Below are 20198 nucleotides of genomic sequence, written 5' to 3'. Positions count from 1 at the left end.
CAGAGCCTTTGATTGCTTCTGATTTGTCTCTGGGTTTGTCAACTTCTGCTCTGATTAAATGATGACTTTATGCAGTTTCCTCTGCTCTTTTCCTACTTTCTTTTACCCTTGTTCATTTTATATATTTTTTAATCTACTCTTCACTCTAACCCCCAAAAGTATCTTTTCCAACTCAAGTGCATAAGCTGTGAGCTTCTTTGGCTTCATTCTCAGTTGGATCTTAACATACTGCTGAGCACCAGACACACTTTTGCAGATCATCAGCATGAGAACTTGTGACCAGCCACTGTGAGTCTCGGTCACTCCTCCAGGCTTGCCATAGCCTCTCAGCACATTAGAGCCACTCCTCCAGCAGCCAGCGGGTTACCATGGCACCGATGTGCTGCATGTGGCAAACGAGTAGCTGTGTGTCTCTAACATTTAGAGCTTCGCCACGTGTTCAGAGATTGTTCAGCCCTTACCTTTGCTGTAGGCATTTTCAAAGATATTGACTGTGGAGAACAATGACCATTGCTTAAGCGGTAAACAGAATGCCTGCCATATAAGTTTTCTTTAAAACAATATAGATTTATTATTTTAGAGATCTTGATTAGAATATCAACACTGGTCTTAGTTGAGCAAAGATTAAGGAAATGGTAGAATGATGGATATTTCTGGAAGCCCCAGGAGAGAATCTACTTCCCAAGATTTTGCAGCTTCATAAGGCTATTCATTCTCTTTGACAGACATTGGTAGCAACACTAATCTATGGGCATAACTATTTAGAAAGTAGTTTGGCGACACCTCTCTTTAGTAAAACGACAGTAACTGTTTCCCACCTAAAGCCTATGACCTCTCCAGCCATGGCGGAATTATCTCCTGTGGAAGTAGCCTAAAAGCCAACCACAATCTGATTGGTTACCTCCATAATAATCATGCCACTATTGTGCCACTGAGTACATCTTGCTTGTCAGGTTAGTATTGAAGTGTACAGGGATCACTGCTGAGTAAGACCACTGATATTTTTTCTTCCCCAGTGAACTGTATAGCACTTTCTAACACCATAAAAGCTATCCCACAGGGAAGATGTTTCCAAAGACCCAATATACATTTTATTTATTTTTAACTATTTATTTTATCTTTATTTATGTGTGTATGTTGCAGAGGGCACATGTGCGCATGAGTGCAGGTGTCCAGATGTCAAAAGAAGGCATCAAATTCCCTAAATCTGAAGTTATAGACAGTGTGTGCCCGGAGCTAGATTCCAGTCTTCTGAAAGAGCAGTACATGCTCTCAACCGCAGAGCATGAGGAAAGAGCAGAGGAAACTGCATAAAGTCATCATTTAATCAGAACAGAAGTTGACAAACCCAGAGATAAATCACAAGCAATCAAATTTTTTGTTCTTGATGAGCTGATTTTCTTACAGAGTATCTGATTTATCCAGATTAACCACATTTTGCAGCATGAGTTTGGTGATCTGGCTGCCTTTTCCCTGGTCACTGGTAGGAACAAGTTTATATGACAACCACACTGTCATTTCCTAAAACTTAGAGTTTGAGACCTGAAAACTCTTTTGTGTATGAGTGGTATGCAAGTATGTGTGTCCATTTTCACATGTGTGGGTACACATGTGTGTGGAGGCCCGATGTGGCAGGCATCAGGTGTCTTCCCCGCACTCTGCTTTATTTGATGAGGCAGGGTCTCTCACTGAAGCTAAAGCTCACCAATTCTGGTTAATCCAGCTAAACATCATGTCTGAGGGACTTTCTGTTTCCACCTCCTGAGTGCCGCTATTACAAGTGACCACCACGCTGGCCCAGATTTTGCATAGGATCTAAGGATCCATACTCTCATGCAAACTCTTGCACACAAGTGCTGTGCCCACCGGTGATATACCACACACACACTGAAAAATGATTGTAACGGCCACCGTAATGGCCTGTCGTGTCATGGCTTCTTAGACTCTGTCGTTGACTTCATGTCGAAGTTTGTTTCTTTCCTTTCTGGTTCTTATCATTGCCTTGACTCATTGGATTCATTCCCTGTTTTCCCAATTTGTGTCTTGACTTCCAGAGGCTGTGTCATTGGACCGACATTCCATTTTAATGTCCCCGCTCTGCACTTTGGTGATGTTTCCTATGGTGAGTAACTATATTTCTTTCTTTTATGGTGTGTGTGTGTGTGTGTGTACATGTGGAATCTGGAAGATAATCTTGAATGTCATCCTCAGAAATACTATTTGCCTCCTTGAGACAATTTCTTCCATTGGCCTGGTGCTCACCAATAGTCTAGGCTAGCTGGCCGGTGAGTCCCAGTGTTGTGGTTTGAATAGGAATGACCCCCTTAGACTGATGTGTTTGAATGCTTTGTCCATAGGGCATGGCACTGTTGGGGGATGTGGCCACGTTGGTGTAGATGTGGCTCAGTTGGAGGAAGTGTGTCACTAGTGGGTGGGTTTTGAGGTTTAAGAAGCTCAAGCCAGGTCTAGCAGTTCACTGTCTCATCCTGCTGTCCTGGATCCAGATGTACAATCTCACTCAGCTCCTTCTCCAACACCATGTCTGCCTGCATGCTGCCATGCTTCCCACCATGATGATAATGGACTAAACCTCTGAACTGTAAGCCATCCCCAATTAAATATTTTGCTGTGGTCATGCTGTCTTTTCACCTCAATAAAACTCTAAGACACTCAGAGATCCTTCTGACTCTGCCTCCCCCGTACTGGGATTACAAGCACACACCACCACACCTGTCTTATGTAAGTGTCAGGAAGCACACTTAGGTCCTCATGCTTGCAAAGTGTTCTGGCTAGTTTCATGTCAACTTGACACAGGCTAAGGTCATCTTGGAAGAGGGAATTTCAATTGGGAAAATGCCCCCATCAAATTAAATTGGCCTATAGGCAAGCCTGTGGGGCATTTTTCTTGTTCAATTATTGGCATGGGTGGGTCCAATGGAGCCATCCCTGGGCAAATGCTCATGTGTTGTATAGAAGAGCAGACTGAGGAGCTGTAAAGAGCAAACCAGAAAGGAGCATCCATGGTGGACTGTTACCTGGAAGGGTCAGCAAATAAACCCTTTTTCTCCACATGTTGCTTTCAGTCATGTTGTTGGTCACAATTGAATGCAAACTAACGCAACAAGTAAGCCATTCTCCCATTTTAAATTTAGAAACTGGATAGAAAAAAATTGTTCTCTACCCAGGAGAAGCAAGGTTTACAAAGTATACGGCTTACCATTTTTAATAGCTAGTTAAGAGGATGTCTTCCTCTATGGCAGGGTCACTTTGGCACTGTCTCTAACTCCTAGGTAAAGTAGTAACTAGGTCCTGGGAACTCAGAGCTGTCAAGCTATGGATACCACCCCTTTTTCAGCAGTGACAGAGCAACCTTGGGCACCAGTTCACTCTCCTGTGCTCTTTGTATTTGGAATCTGGAGGAAGAGATGGTGCTGGTAATTTTGTTTTACTTTCTTGCAGTGCTGGGTATCAAACCCAGGGCCTTGTGCGTGCCAGGCAAGTGAACTATCAGTGAACAAATGTCCCAGATCTGCACTGTATCTAAATGAAAAAATCTTATTCTGTCCATCTGGCTGCACAGCAGCCTCCTTAGAGAGATGCTTTGAAGTTTATGGTGAGGCTGGTGTGGTTTGACTCCAGAGTACTGGTGCTCCGGATTAAAGGATGTTCTGTCTGTCTGTGTTGTCGTCTCATTGGTGTGTGCCCTATGATGTTTCTTCCAGTCTGTAACAGAAGCAGCAGCAGCAACAGCAGCAATTGTATCTCCCTTGCTTGTTTCTTGTGGTTTTTCACTGCTGAGTGTATGGTGTGCAGTGTTGTACTTGAACCTGAAATTCCTTCACAGAGGTATAGTCACTGTCTTAAATTTAGACTCAAAATTGGAGCCTTGAGACTGGTAAGTGATCTGCCAAGGTCACACAGTATTAACGAAATTGCTGTTTGTTTTAAAAGCTGCTTCCAACCAGGATGTTGCCCCAGTGAGACAAAATTTGGTTTTTGGCTGATTTACAAAAAGAAAAGAAAGAAAGAAACCTGGGCACAGTGGCACATGCCTGTAATTCCATCAGTAGGGGATGCAGAGGCAGGTGGATCTCTGTGAGTTTGAGGCCAGCCTGGTATGCAAAGCAAGTCCAGGGCAGCCAAGGCTACACAGAGAAACCCTGTCTTGAAAAAGGAACAGAAAAGAAAGACATTTATGATAAATATTTATGATTTTCTGATGTCCAATCCTATGTAACCAAATCCTACTCATTAATGTAGAATTTCTCCTGAGAAAGAGAATTTAAATTGTATGTAGTGGGATAGTTTGCTTTGATTTAAAATTAACTTGCCCTCCCATTTAAATGGTAATAATAGGAAAACCCCAGATGGAAAAAGATTCATTTAAATCCATATCCCTGATTCTTCCCAGTCCATTTCATTGTTTCCTATTTGTCTTGCTTTCTGTTGAATGGACCCATTTACTTTTGGGGGGAAATAGTTCTTTAGTCAAAAACCTATTTGCAATATGTTTGTCAGTTGCTTTACATTTGGGTGTTAGGAGAATCTTCAATTATTCAGCAAGTGTTATATGATGACCAGCACACGCGCATTACACATAAAGTACATGATATAAATATATGGACTTTCCCCAGATTATGCATCTCCTGTATTCTGAATTCTGTGAATAGCTACAAACTTGCCACCTCCTTTGCAAAACGACCTCCCCATTTATTCCCCTCTGCTTTATGAAGATTCTTAGCTTACTAGACACACTGGGATTCTCTTGTCTAAAATATGCCATAAACTCTCAAAAGTCTCTCCACTGTCATTTAGGTTTGGCTCGTGCATGTTACTGAGTAGGCGTAGCGTCTTCTTTGGGGGCCCATTGTTTAGCCATGAACTTGCGTTCTCCACAAATCTTCTTTTTGAATTATCTGCTGTTGTTTCTGTGTGGTCTTGTGATTTATACCTGTTTCTTTAAGAGGTCTTGTGGGTAAAGATTCTGCACAGTGGCAGAGTACTTGCTTAGCATGTTCAAGGCCCTGAATCCTAGTCCTAGCAACAGAGTTACAGACAAATAGACAGAGAGGCAGGCAGACAGATATCTTTATTCAGATTTTTTAAAATGTTGAGTGTATGGGTGTTTGCCTACATTTATGTAAGCATGCCATGTGTTTGCACTGCCCAGTGGAGGCCAGAAGAGGGTGTCCGATTCCCTAAAAGGAGTTACAGGCGGCTATGAGCCACCATGTAGGTTCTGGGAACCAAACCCGGGTCCTCTGCAAAAGCAGTCAGTGCTCTTAACCACCCAGCCATCTTAGCCCCAAGAAATTAGAAAGAGCTTCTTAATGGGCTTTTTGGGGCTAGATAAAAATATAAATGTTGAAGGAGAATGAAATCTTTTGAGAATGGTCTCCTTCAAACCAACATTTGAGTACAGGAAAAAGTATGAGTTTCCTCTGTGAATCCCTGTTATGTCCAATCATGTTGTTAATTATCCTAAGACTTATTAACAGATTCTAACTGGAATGAATACAGATGTTGAGAACTATAGAATATTTTCATTCCAGTAGAACTATGGATAAAACTGACTGCAGATGGAATGGGGGGCCAGAAGCCTAGGCATAGCATTCTTGCTAATAACCATCCAGTCTTTAATAAACCAACAACACCCCCCCCCCCTTAGGCTCTGTGAAGAATGCAAGGCAACACAGACACTAGAGGACCTGTCATGGCTAATTTTAATGAGTTTGTCCTGTGAAAAACTTCTGGCTAAGTGAATTGGTGTTAGTTGTCATTCAGAGGACCATGTGACTATGGAAAACACTTCTCATAATACCCTACATTAGTAGATCATTTAACTCATTGTATAGTTTTCAGAGTCATGTTTAGGCAAGACCCAGAGAGTCCAATATAGCAATTATATGATTGCAAAGATGACTTTCCATCACTTTCCCTTGGACTTCTAAGAGAAGACAGTTTCAGGCAGAAAAGTGGAGGCTGTGTCTAGAAGAAGTAAGCATGTACATTATCCTGTGGTTATTCTTGATGCAAAAGTCATAGCAAACATAACAGTTCCCTGGAAGTCTATTTATTGCCTTCCCTGCAAAGGAGGCCTGAATCTCTCACGAAAGGAGTGTAAGTCTCTTCAAGTAGAAGGCAATGGGGCTGAATCTAACCTGACAGAACTGGGGGCGGGGGGTGAGCTAGTGTTAGTCTCTGGCTGGCTCTAACTCAGATCAAGTCTTTCCTGGGAGAGGCGATTATTGCCAACTGTGCCAACAGCCCTGAGAGCAGGTCCTCAGAAAGGACCCGCACAATGTTGTCACCTCTAGGCGAGTTCTAGATCAAATGGCGAACAAAAATATATAGGCTTTTCCTTTCACACATTGGCAAGTAGGAATGAGTATGAGGCTCTTTTTTTTTTTTTTTTTTAATCTGCATTTTGCAGAGACTGAAGGCAAAATACGCTTCTACAAGACAACTCAAAAATAACAGTAGAGGCTGCCTCTTTAGAGGGGCCTGGGTGGCAATCAAGGGCCTTGTTTTGTATTACTGTTTAACCTCATAACTAAATGCATGATAAATATTCTTTGGTCAATTAATGAATGAATGAAATGTACTTATTGATTGCATGACTGCTGATTTAAGTAGATCACAGGGAATGAAGATGAGCAAAGGCAATGACATACATTCATGAAGGCAAAGATGCCAAAATGAAGCCTGTTACTTTGTATGTACATTAAAAGGATTTTTAAAGAGGGCCTAGGGGTGCGGCTGAGTCAGTGGCGTGCTGTGAGAGCACAGGAACCTGAATCGATCTCCCAGAATGTGGTTCTGGATGCAGAATGAGAGCCATCTGGACGCAGCAGAGCATACTTATAATGCCAACCCCGAGGGAGGAGGAGACAGGAGAATCCCTGAGCTCCGCTGGACAGCCAGACTAACCAAACCCGAAAACTGCAGGCTCAGTGAGAGATCCTGTATCAGAAAATAAAGTGGATAAGAGGGAGACACCTGACATTGACCTCTGACCTCCACATATACCCCCTACATGTACATCAGACATGCATACATAGCATACATACTTAGGACAAGTTAGAAAGTAGTGAGGCATGGTGAAGAATTGCATACAAAATGCTAGGCCATTGCTAGGGGAGGTTGATTGGCTACAGGAGGCTGTTGAGAGAAGGGAATTCTCACCTCATGTTCTGTTTTTCCAGGATTTCCCCACACTTTGATGTGTTCCCTCAATAACACATCTTTGGTCCCCATGACCTTCAATCTGCGTGTCCGTGGGGATGGCGAAGGCTTGCAAAGCATCCCAAGTTACCCTCAGGAGTCAGACAGCAAAAAATGGCCTTGGGTTAATAAAGAGACACCCACAATAAAACCAAAAGAGTTCACCATCACTCCCAGCAGTGGCACCATCCGTGCCCAGGGCTTTGCTGCCATCAAGGTAAAGTGCACACAGCTAAACGCCCACCTTTCAGATAGACACTGATAACCTCACCCAGGGTTCTCTGTGCAATGACAGTGAGAGGGAGTACCAGGGGAACCACATGCAAAACTGGGCCTGCAGGAAACAACCCTCTGAGACTATGGAACCAGATATATATATATATATATATATGTGTGTGTGTGTGTGTGTGTGTGTGTGTGTGTGTGTGTGTAGCAAAGAAATTCATGCTGCTCACAGCTAAGGTCAGAGCCTGTGCTCATTGAGGCCTGGCTCGCTAGAACTCCAAAGCAGTCTGACCAATTTGGGGAACTGTATAAGATCTTTTTCCAGAAGAAAGCATTATCAGGCAACAGTCTTCTCTCTCTCCAGCTTGAGATTTTCCAAGGTTGTAGGGGAAAGGGATTTCAGTTTCTTGGAACCATTGTTTCAATAGTCTAATGGCGAAAAGGACTCCTTAGGATAGCCTTGTTCCCACCAGACCAGTTACCCTCTGTTTGACTTACATGAGTGTAGAGCCAGGGCCTTCACAGGAACTGTGGCTTCCAGCCATTTCTAGTGCAATCTCTGTTCCATACAGACTATGTACCCACTGGCTCTAGTAGAAGAGGGAGGGAGAACTCGGGGTCTGGCTTCAGATTCAGGGCCTCAAAAACCATGAACAGCCAGGTTTATGCCAAGCCGACAGCCAGGTCGTTCAGGTTTGCAGTATCAATCTGGATCCTGGCAAATGTGGGGGCAACTATTCTTTTCGTTAGATCTTTGTATTTAAATGCACAGGAAGAGGGATGTGAAGGCTGTGCAGCACCCTGCTGTCGCCCTAGGATTGTGCTAGCCTTAGCGACTAGCCTCAGGGTACCAGCAGCAGGATTGTTTCATAGTTAACTGAAAAGGGTGTCAGCTGTCTCCCTTCACCTTCGCTTCTCCAGACACTGGGATCTTGCATCATGGAAGGCTGCTAAGCTGAAGCTATGATTTCTGGGAAAGAAAGACTTCAGAGCTAAGGTGGCTAATTCATGTTATCATTGAAAATTTAACCCAGGCACTGTTTCATCCCCAGATTTGTTTTAGATGCTTTTCAATATCTCACCTCAAATCTACTCATCTTAACACCTTTTTCCTGGGAACTTTCAGCCCTTCCATGGGCTTCTCTGGTAGTCTAGGAGGTTTGTTATGTCATTACATTCTGTAGAGACTGCTAACTGACATTTACTGGTTAGGAGCTCAGCCGCAGTGGATTTATTTTTCACTTGCTGCTCAGCCTCCATGCGATCTATCTTTTCCTTTTGCCTCTGGAGATAGCACAGGTATATGTGAGGACAGTGCCTTCTCTCCAGCCTCCTGCCAGACACCCGCAGCTCTCTTCCTACCAACCTCAGTCCCAGGACATAAGCAAAGGGCTCCACTCACGCTTTTCTCTGAGCCAGGCAAATTTTCTTTCCAAACCAATGCCTGCCTTCTTTTTATTTTTTGTGGATATTTGGCAAAAACACTCTCTGAGCTTCATCTCTCCCTCCTGATCTGCGCTTCAGCCAGGTCTATGTGGACTCAAATTTGCATGCGGCAATTCCCTCTGCAACCAAAAAGATTTTAATTAGTACCTGATACATAATTTATAGACAGAAAACCCTCAGCCCATGCCAGAAGCTGTTTTCCAGACTAACAAGTATCCCTTCCAGTAGAAATCATTTTGAAGCAATTAAAAGTTGTAACGAGGCTTTCAGAAGGTCTAAACGCAAAGTTTCACAGTAGCAAATATAAATACAGGCTAGAATGTTCAGGGGAGAGACTGTCCTCATGTGGGCCTGGCTTTGGACCTTTCTGTTTTCTGCTCTAATAATGAAAACGGAAAGGGGAGGCAAGTTTTTAGTTTGAGAAACTGATTTCCCCAGCCAGTTTCTGAAATATACACAGTTATTTTCATTTCCCTTTGATGTAAGAAAAAAAAAATCACTGTACTGTTTACTGAGTTATATTGAGGTTTTGTCATTTAGATGGCCCCCTGTAGCATAGGGAACACCCTAAACTACAATAGTTAAAGTCTGTTTGATATGTTAGATGTTCCTCACCGTCTGTGGTCATTTCCCCCTTGTGTAGGCACGTAGTCACCTCAGAAATGAGCCAGCCTGTTATGCTAAAAACACTGGCTTTCTAACCCGGTCTTTGAAAACACCCACCAAGCCCTGGCCCCACAGTGTAACCTGTTCAGTGTAAAGCACCATCCATCTAATGAAGCATGACACTTAGAAACCGTGTTGGCTCGAGGACCCCAACCCCTGGCCCCCAGCTTCCCGGTGCAGACAGCTAGCCTTTCAGAACCGCAGCTTGTCACCCTTTCCTCCCCAGGTGACCCTGTGCTCCAACACTGTGCAGAAGTATGAACTGGCGCTTGTGGTGGATGTGGAGGGCGTTGGAGAAGAAGTGCTGGCACTCTTGATCACCGCCAGGTAGCGTGCGCCTGTCCCTCTCTGCCAGCGCTCACCCTGCCACCCTGGGCCCAGTGTTGGGCTGCCTCCCACAAGGCAATTAGCCTGACAAACACGGCATGCTGGATCCCTCTTGACTTCCTGCGGTAGGAAATGGAATCTGGGGTGCAGAGGGCAAAGCTTTGAAGCAGAGATTGTTTGTGAAGGACCTTTGGTGGAAACACCAAAGGACCAACAGGCTTTCTGTGTGTGGCGTACTGTCCTCTGTTGAGTCTTTCAAAGTATATAACTGAAGGGGATTAGCAGGGAGGTAGTGAGCTGTTAAATTTTATTTTCAGTTTTTAATGTGATACTACACCAAGGTCATGTAGAAGAAGGTGCTATTGCCAGTCTCTGATAATATAAATTTATCATCTTCAGTCTGCATGTATGCACACATACAAGTGTGTGTGTCTGTGTGTTGTACATGTATGTGTGTGCAGTGGAGTGTGGGGATGCGCTCATGTAGAGGCCAGAGACTGATCTTGTGTGTCTTCCTCAATCACTGAACCTTATTTCTGAGAGGAGGCCTCTCACTGGACCAGGAGCTCACCACTTTACCTAGACTAGATGGCCACGGAGCATCGGGATCCACTCACCTCTGCCCCACCACTAGCAGCTTTTACACAAGTACAGGGCGTCCTAACTCAGCTCCTCGTGCTTATGCTGCAAGCACTTTATCCACGGCTCCATCTCCCGGCACCCAGCTTCTCTCTCTGCTTCAACGAGTCAGTAAGGATTTCTGAAGCCAGGTCTAATCAGGGCTACACTCTTTCCACAGTAAACAGGCTTCAGAACTGCAGAGGCAAACGCTGTGGACAGAGAAAGGTAGCAGAACTAGTATGTCCATATCTGGGACTCGGGTCTTATGAACCTTAGGAAGACACACCTTAAAGAAGGTGCACACATGCTATGTGCTGAATGGTGGCTTCTGTGTGTTCTGGAAGCTTGAATGAAGACAACTATCACCCCAGAAGGAACTAGAACTCCTGCTGCCTTGATCTACTTAAATGTCATTACAGTCTGACTTTTTTGTTTGTTTGTTTCATGGAAAACAGGAAAACCCCTTTGGTCCAGCCTGCACCATTCTGAGGTCATTTCTGATGCTTTGCAGCCTCCTATCCCTGCAGCTATTCTGAATTGTAAATAACAATAATAACAATAATAATAATACCTCCTAAAGGGACTATGAGTTTCCTGCTAAGGTTTGCTCTGACCCGTGTAAAATATAATAAACCCTCTTGGCCACACGGGCTCAGGAAACAAATGAATAGCTTTGAGGAAGTCATTGGGTCAGCTGACAGCATCTATGCTAGCTAAAAATGAGCACTCATCCCTCCTCAGAAACAGACTTCAGGGTAAAGAGAGACCCTTTTATGTTCTCACCTCCCGCATCATCTGCGGGAGCCACTTGCTGGCTCTCAACAAAACATCTTCTCTTAGAACTTGAACCCCACGGTACCTCTCAGAGAGCCAGCAGTGACTCTTGCCATGCCCTCACTCCAGGCTCATCCCCTCTTGCTGAGCATTACACTTGCATGGATTCCTCCACACGCCCCAAGAGTCACTGCTCCACTGAATAACGCCATCCTATCTCCAGGATGACTCTCCTTTTACTCCCTAAGGGAGTGAGATGTGAGACAGAAGGCTGGTGACTCAAGGTCACATAGGTTGGACTTTGTAAGGTCAGCATTAAACTGGGCTTGGTGTAACTCAGAAAGCAGTCCTCTTCATCTTTGTGCTTCACGTAGGAACAGTGACATAGGGCTGAGTAGACACTGAGAGCTACAGACACGAAATAAAACCCAAGTCCCCGAGTGACGCAACAATGGCAACCCAGGCCTACCTTCACGGAACACTGATGCGACTCTGGTCCTTGGCTGAGCTGCAGGAGACAGCTTCTCTGCATGGGACTGAGGTTTCCTGTGATGCAAGCTTTGCTAGTCCTTGGAGGTCTTCTAACCCATCCAAGTGTCCCAGCTGCTTAAGACTCCGTATAGTTGCCACTGGCCCTATTTGGCACAGACACAGGCCCACTAAGGCCCACCACCCCCAAGGAACTTAGCTGTGGGGCCCTTCACAAGGGAGGAGCACAGTGGGAAATCAACGGGAAGGGTTGTCACTACCCAGCAAAGGCGGCTATTTAAGGAGGACTACCTCTAGTTCTTTTCTGATTAACTAATGGGAAGTCGGGGCCGAAAGAGAGAGATAGCAGGACAAAGGAGCTGAAATGGGTGCTTGTCCCCTATGGTGCCCCATCACCATTATTAGAGAAAAACTACCGTATGATAGTGACAGCTGCATCTAGCTTAGGACTCTGCCTTTTTGGATGTAACAAGCTCTCCATTTTGAATTGTTGAATGGCCTCCTTCGAACAGGTGTGTCGTGCCTACCCTCCAGCTGGTTACCGAAGAGATGAACTTTGGCCGCTGCTTCCTGAAGTACCCGTATGAGAAGCACATCCAGCTCATCAATCATGATGACCTTCCTGGATGCTATAAGGTCCTGCCTCAGGTGAGTTACTTTGCCCTTCTTCAGTGCTGAACTCTCTTCCAGCGCCCTCCCTCCGTGAGAGAGAGGCATCCTCCCGAGCAGCCACAGTCCTGAGCACATGACCGCCCGTGCTTCTGATTTTTAACATAGATGAGTTGGGTGCCGGGTTAGGGAGAGCCACAGCTGGATTGCTGTCTGTGTGAACGAGCAGCTGCGGGTGTGAACTGTTGTTAATTTCCCCGGGAAATTGTCCTTGATAAAGAAGGGATCGTGTCAATTAAGCCAACGTGTAGAAGTGCACCTGCAAATAATTGCCGGTGAATTAACCAAGCTTGGGAAATGAGCTGGGAGATTTCATTTGTGCTCATGGCCAGGGTTGAACAGCACCACCCAGATATGGCAATGAAACGTTTATAAGCGGGTGCTCTGGACCAGAAAACTAGAGGTTACACAGGAAGGGAGAGTGTGCCTTAATTCCTATTAAATAGACCCTTCCACACCTTCCTACCCCTGGCTTCATGGAGGACCAAACGGGTCACATAGGCAGAAAACTCAGAAAGATTTACATAGAGTAATGGAAGGTCACTAATGACATATAGTTTACCAAGAATGCATTTGGGTTTAAATTTTAGCTCTGTGAGTGCAGACCACAATATAAATTCCAGGAGGGGGGGGAGGTAATTTGGAAGTTCTATTAGTTATTTTTCTGTCGATATGATAAAAAAAAACCTTGACAAAGAACAGCTTATAGAAGAAATCATTTATTCTGGCTTACAGTTCCAGCGGGTGTGTGTCCATCATGGCAGGGAGGCGTGGCCGCAGTCAGCTGGAGGCAGAAGTTAGTTGAGCACATTTTAACATCCAGGTAGCAGAGGGGGCGAACTGGAGAGGAGTGGGACTACAAACCTTCAGTCACATATTTCCTCAAGCCAGTGTCCGCATCCTGACCCAGCACAACCCACCAGGCACCAGATGTCCCGGTACCTGAGCCTAGGGGCCACGTCTCACTTAAACCACTGCAGAGGTTTATGTGGCTACATTTTCAAGCTAAGTTTCATGGAGACCATGGCATCAATAAAGGTTTGGGCTGCATCGGAGAAATACAGCTGGAGGAAGATGGTGACCACTCGTCAAAACATGGCCAGAGTGTTGTCTTCGGCTCCTGTCATCTTTTGTAATGAAAACTTGCTGGGGAGGGGGCAGGGCACATCATGTTTAGGGTAATCAAAAACGTGGCCCATGTCACCTGCAAATCTAAGTCACAAGAAGAACCAAGTCAAGTGTTTAAGCCAAACAAAGTAGGCTTAGCCAGGACAAGATGGCTACCTCCCACGAATCAAGGGGCTGTTGTGTAGGAGAGGACGTTGGAATTATTGTGTGGGTTTCTCTAAGAGAAGGAGAAGCCAAGAGCCGTGCTGTAGGGCACATAGACTCTACAGCAGAGGAGGAGAGTCCTGCGTTGTGCATGCAGAGCAGAGCCTGCATCCAGGGTCAACACAGAGCTGCTGGGAACCTGGTAGAACACCTACCTTGGGGGCAGTCATGAGGGAGAAGCCTGCTCAGTCATCGAGATATTTAGTAATTTTTTTTGCCACGTGTTCTAAGATATTATTTAAATTAATTTAAAAAAAAATCTATAGTTGACAAAATGTCAATATTTGGATAAAGGTCACTATGACAGGCTTCTCCCTGTTTGTCTCAGGCTTCAGGGGACTCAGCCAAGGAGTGATGTACCATGATGTGGCCAGATGCAGAAAGAGTAAGGGGATGTTCCAGAGGGGTGAAAGCTGCACGCTGTGCCTTTTTGCTGGGATCTAAGGCCTTCAGGAAGGTTTTCAGAATTTCCCAGTGTGAGCTTTGGGCCAGAAAGTGGGCATGGAAAAAGGGGAAGCCAGGCTCCACGATGATATCCAGCCCATAGAGAAGATGGGCACACACAGGCCATCACAGGCTGTGGAAAAGGAATTTACTGGTGCTTTCGGAGCACACCCTCACCCCCTGCACATCCTGCAGCTTTTTTTGGGGGGGGCGGGGTAGCTGGAGCAAATTAAAAAAAGAAGTGTTTGAGGCAGGTCAAGGAGAAGAGCAGGCTACGAAGGAGATCACAAGAGCAAAGGATTGCAGGGGAGACGAGGACCTCATGCTCAGAAAGAACTGGTGGCATGGCCTGAGCTAATGGGGGGCAAAGGTCTGAGGCGGTGGGAAATGAAGCGTGAAGGCACAAGGGACCCAGCTGCAGACCGTGGCCATGAAAAGCTCTTGTCCTGAACGCCTGCTGTGTTCACTTCTGCATCTCACTCTTCTGGGAACTTGGGATTTTTTTTTTTTCTCCTTCGATAAATTCTTCTTAACCTAAATGTCCTTTAGGCCAAACCAGGGTTTTTATCCCATAGACTACTTCTGTGCCGAGATATTCCTCACTCTCCATCAACTCAGAATGACATTTGTTTCAAAATAAACTAGTATGACAGTTGTTCTCTGAACGTGGCTGGTTCACCCCGGCTTGTCTCTCTGCAGCTCTGTGAGGGTCCGCCCACTGTCCTGCTCTCCAGCCCCTGCCCCTGTGGGATCATCTCCCCCCACAGCACCGTGAACATTCCACTGGCCTTGGAGACCCAGGTCACTGGTGAACACAGATCCATAGTTTACATCTCGATCTTCGGGAGCCCAGAATCCCCTCTGGTGAGTCAGTTTTCAGAATTGCAGTTGAAGTCACCTGCTCCCTACCATAGCGTTCTTAGCTTCTTCCTTGAAGGCCTGTGTCATCATTATATATCTTCAGGGCTTTGTGTTTTCCTTCTACAGCCATAAAACACATGTGAGGTGTTACCTGGGGAAACTGTATGCAGATACCCAAAAGCGATAAGGTAGTATAGGATTTGTTCCTAGGCCTAACTCAAGTACCACTATTTTCATATGCATGCACACATGTACACACACACACACACACGGCTGGTGCCTCCTGTGGTCAGCATGTCTGTATGTTCAACAAATTCCTCAGCTGTTCCCAGAGCAAGTCTAGCCATCACTCGGTCACCCACAGGCTGCAAGACCAGTTTCATGCCCCACTCTCCAGACCTTCTCCTATACAGCAACCCCATTAACCATCACCCACATTTACCTACTGGGGCTGTTGAGAGTCTCTCCAAGCAAGGTAGGAGAGAAACACTGAAAACCGCTGCTTGGGCTGAACGTGTCAATCTTGAGTCTTAATGGAGGTTGTTTGCCTGGGCATTCAGTTTACTTGGAAGCTGGGTAGTGTCCTTTGAGCTGAATCCGATCGCCTACAGAGCACAGCGAGCGAAGTTTTTGCTTTGACAGCTTCTGTGTAAGATGCTACAGGTGGTCAACGGCAGGCCAGCCCCCTCCACATGGCTCATGGTGGAGCCATTGTGCACACATGCAGCTGGTGAAGAAGGCAGCTAGTGCTTTTAGGAAAGAAAAGCCCCCCTACCCCCCAGTTCAGAGTGGCTTTCAACTGCCAGCCTGCACAGCTGTGTGCGGTAGCTCTGCAGACTCTCAAAGCTGGGTATCACACAGACTCCAAAGCATGTTACGTTTTCTTGAGACTGAAGGGCTGAGTGGAACGCACTTCTCCAAGAGTCTGATTTTCCTCTACTGTGGGACCCTGGGCTTCCAGGAAAGCTGACCATCCTGGGGGGGGTGCATTCCCAGCTAGATGAACAGGTCTGACCACAGGTGTTCATCTCCATGTCCTTCTCACCACAGAGAACCAGTGAGAAGGGATGTCAGCTCACACCAGCACCCTTCTGTGCCCCTGCTTTTCTATTAGAGGAGACTAGAAGTTTTTGCTTTCATCCCTTTTAAAGGATAGCCATTTCACCCGGTCCTTTGTTCTTTCTCTTGTGGACTCAGATATGCCATATAAAGAGTATTGGAGAAGGTCCAGTTGTCTTCATACATCCCACTCAAATCGATTTTGGCAATATCTACGTGCTGAAGGACACTTCCAGAATTCTCCAGCTATCTAACCAGTCCTTCATCCCTGCGTTTTTTCGGGCTTACATGGTAAGTCCTGGGCTATCACAGCTTTGGCTTATGTCCAGTGTCTCTATTTTTTACAACACGTGTTTTAAAATGAGTGCCAGAAGCAGAGATTTGCATGGCTAAGCAGTACCATGTCATTCCTATCCTTAATTCTCTTTATTACAAGCCTCTTGTTAATCAAGAAGCACAATATGCATATCTAGTAAGCAAGCAGATATAATCCCATGTGGGAAGCTATTTCAGAGGCAATCAGCTTCAGCTCTCCCTGAAGACACCAGCTCCAAGCCCTATGAAGATCACCATCTCTATAGGCTCCACTTGGATATACCCGTCTTAGTATGTTTATTCTATTTTTATTCTCCCCTTTCTTCAGAGACTATTTCAATACAATTTAAGGATCTATCAGGGCTAGAGAGATAGTTCCACAGCTAAGAGTCCTTGCTGAGTTAAGTTCCCAATACTGGATTGAATGGCTAACTCCAGCTCCAAGAGATCCAGCACCCTCTTCTGGCCTCTGCAGGCAACTGCACTCATGAACACACACACACACACACACACACACACACTCAAAAATAAAATAAATCTTATAGGGAAGTATCACATACAAGATATTATATGTCAAAAATGGAAATTAAAGAAAATAAGTCAAAGTATATGTGTTAAAATGTATCTGTCTCAGACCTGCATATCACATAACTATATTTTAGATATGCTAGCTGCCTACAAGCTCTTATCTGTTTATTTATTGGAGTTGTTTTCTTTATTTGTGCATTTGTTAGGTTGGTTCAGTTTTGTCTTGTTTTTGCTGAGTTTAGGAATTTCTATTCTAGTAGTTAAAAGTACCATTAATTAAAAAACTGGGTTTCCAAACTTAAACATAAAATTATAACTGGTATGTCTTTCCTCCTATCTCCAAACTATTGTCACCTGAGTAAGAGTTGCCATTTCACATCAACATTTGTAAGATATTTCTGAAGAATCAAGCATTATTAATTTTATCTCAAGCACTATTGAAAAGAAGAGAATTATTCCTTTCTCCTGACTGGAAACAGCTCACTAGATATTGGTCTCAGTTAGCAGCCTTTATTCATCATCATGATTCATTTTATCATCATTTTTCCTATTTTTTTTTTTTTTTTGGTCAAGGCCTTTTCACATTCAGCCATTGCTTTTTTTCAACATGAAGCACCAAGATCCAGATTTTTATCTAATTATTTCTAAATTTTGTCTAATTTATTCTAAATTATTTAATAATTTTTAGAATCCAAAAAGGTTTATTGAGTGGAGATGGAGAGAAAAAGGAGAGAGAGACATAGTGGGGGGAGGGGTGGCCCCACATTATTTAATAATTGATAGAGAAAAGTTCTGGTGAGAAAAAAATACCTGCTACTATTTATCAAATTAACTCAGAGCTGCATTTGGTAGAAATTGTGAAGTTTTGCTGGGGAAATGTTGCTTCCTGGTCCAATATGAAATTGACCCTAGAAAAAGGGGTCAGTAACCCAGCTAGGACCTATGGGTGGATTCCGAAGGCCTGACGGTAACAGAAGGAAGACACGAGCAACCCAGAGAAGCTTCAGAACATACTTATCACCAGTTTCCTCCCATTCACCAATCTCTCTAAAATTTACTTTTTTTCCAAAAAGTTTTAGTGGTGGTGGTGATGGTCTGTGTGTGCACACGTGTGCAAGTGCCTGAAAAAGCTATAAATAAACACCAGGTCCCCTGGAGCTGGAGTTACAGGTGGTTGTGAGCCACCAAAAGTGGGTGCTGGCAACTCAGGTCTTTGCAGGAGTAGCATATGTTCCTAACCACTGAGCCATCCCTCCAGCCCCCAGATTTCACTTTTGATGGCAATTTTTGGAATATTTCAACACCCAGAGAGCACATCAAGGATTTTTTTATTATTAATATAAAGTATATAGTGAATGGCCCAACTAGCTTGCTAAAATAGCACCTTTTCCTTCCCCACCAAGACTTTATGATCCTGTGTCTCAGCTGTCTAATATGTCCTTACATCAGAGCCAAGCATGTTACACAAGCAGTGTGCCGCTGGCTGTGTTCTGCCTCCTTCTGCTCCTGGACACCGGTGCTGGTTGTGTTTCGGCAAGTCTGAAGCAGTCTCGACAGAAGTTATCATAGATGAAAAGTAAACTCCTTTCGTGTGGTAGCTAGGGCTTTGTGCACTTCCTGATAAATATGTATTAACATTACAGAAATGGAATTCTTAGCCTGCCGACCCTTAGGAAAGAGCCTCAACTAATAGTTGTTTGCTCCCTCACCAAGCCTGCTGCAGACTCAGGAGCCCCACGGTCTCTTTTTGCTAGCTGTCCTGAAAGGAGGGGTCATTCTCTCTCTTCTCCTGACTGTCAGAAAACGTCATCCTTCCCCGATACTCCCTGCTGTCAGCCGTCTGCTGGGATCTGCTTCATGCGGGGCCACATGTATCATGGCTGCCACTATGATTAAATTCTCCCTTTGCAAGAAACATACAGCAGGAGGGGTCAGAAGATGGGAAATGGACAGCCCTCCATCAAGGTGATGTCAGGAAGATCAATGACAGTTTAGAGAAATTTTTAATGTCTCAGAAATAGACTTTAAAAAGGCATTAAAAAAGACCTCTTTATAGAGTGTTGAATGAAAAAATGCATAGTATATGTGTATATATACAGATATATCTATGTAAAAATTTAACTTATCCTGAGTTGATGTCCTGTGCGTGGATCTCTATGAATACCCACTGTATTGGTTTTATTTCTGTTGCTAAAATACTCCGAGAAAAGCACCTAAGTGGAGAAAGAATTTATTCTGGCTGACAATTCCACAGCATTAGAGTCTGCCTTGGTGACAACGACATGACGACAGGTGGGGAGCGCGCAATAACAGGAGCAGTGAACTTCCTGATCTTGTTGCTCACAGGAAGTGGAGGATTTGATAGCCAGTGAGATCCACCTCCCAAAGGCTCCTTCCCAAACAGCAACACCAGCGCAAGTGTTCACACACAGGACTATGAGTGGGGACACTGCATGTTCAAAACACATTTGGAATACCAACATGCTCTGAGGACAGACAGTCGGGGAGGAGTCTTATTTGGGACAATAGAATAGAATGAATGGCCTCAGGTTTTAAAGGATAAAACCTTCTGAAACATGAGACTGTCAAGGGTGGGAAGGCTTTTCAGATAGACAGAGCTAGGTCGGGAAGCTAAAGTCCTTGTCCTCTTGGAGCAGTGGAAATGGAGTGAGCCTGGGGAAGCGTTCCAGGACCCCGAGGACATCAGCCGTCATCTAGAGGACACATGCCTTCTCCTCACGGGTGTCCCTGGCTGGGAAGAACAAGGGCATCGCTTAGCATTTGCTTGGAAGCATCTGGAATCCTTTCCCGTACACGCCTGGCTCTAATTTGGCTACAGTTAGTGGAAAGCCTTCTGTTCAGGTGTCAGTGGGACCCTGGCAGTCAGCTGGCGGGCAGATGTCTTAGCGGCAGCCTTCTTGCCTCTGTGACTCAAGTGAGAAGCCATTGTGGTCTGAGCTGGAAAGTTCCAGGAAAGGAATTACTGATGCCTCATTCAAGCATGTTTTCTTAGAAAACATTTCTTTTTGTTGTCTGCCCCTTGAGCCACCACACGGATGCAGCAGAGGAGACCTGGCTGTTCGCATCTCAGACCTCCAGAGACTGGGCTGTTCCCTCACCTCAGCAGGGCCATCTTTTCTTCTCTCGTTTCTTTATGTCTCCTTCCAACAGTAACAGTCTCCACACTTCTTTTCCAGCACCTAGCGACAGATATGGTA

General features: G+C 44.9%; 1 protein-coding gene across 1 annotated transcript in view; it reads left to right on the top strand.

The window, feature by feature from the left end:
- The window catches only part of Hydin (HYDIN axonemal central pair apparatus protein), a 355607-nt gene that overhangs the window by 135613 nt on the left and 199796 nt on the right, over nucleotides 1-20198 (top strand). The window contains exons 13-18 of the mRNA XM_021632513.2: nucleotides 2055-2122; nucleotides 7206-7441; nucleotides 9788-9888; nucleotides 12285-12420; nucleotides 14917-15081; nucleotides 16276-16428. Of these exons, the coding sequence (XP_021488188.2) occupies nucleotides 2055-2122; nucleotides 7206-7441; nucleotides 9788-9888; nucleotides 12285-12420; nucleotides 14917-15081; nucleotides 16276-16428 (859 nt within the window). The remainder of the gene's footprint in view (nucleotides 1-2054; nucleotides 2123-7205; nucleotides 7442-9787; nucleotides 9889-12284; nucleotides 12421-14916; nucleotides 15082-16275; nucleotides 16429-20198) is intronic.

The sequence above is a fragment of the Meriones unguiculatus genome, chromosome 10 (assembly GCF_030254825.1).
Source record: "Meriones unguiculatus strain TT.TT164.6M chromosome 10, Bangor_MerUng_6.1, whole genome shotgun sequence".
NCBI classification, from domain to species: domain Eukaryota; kingdom Metazoa; phylum Chordata; class Mammalia; order Rodentia; family Muridae; genus Meriones; species Meriones unguiculatus.
This window is presented reverse-complemented; position numbering and strand designations above follow the sequence as displayed.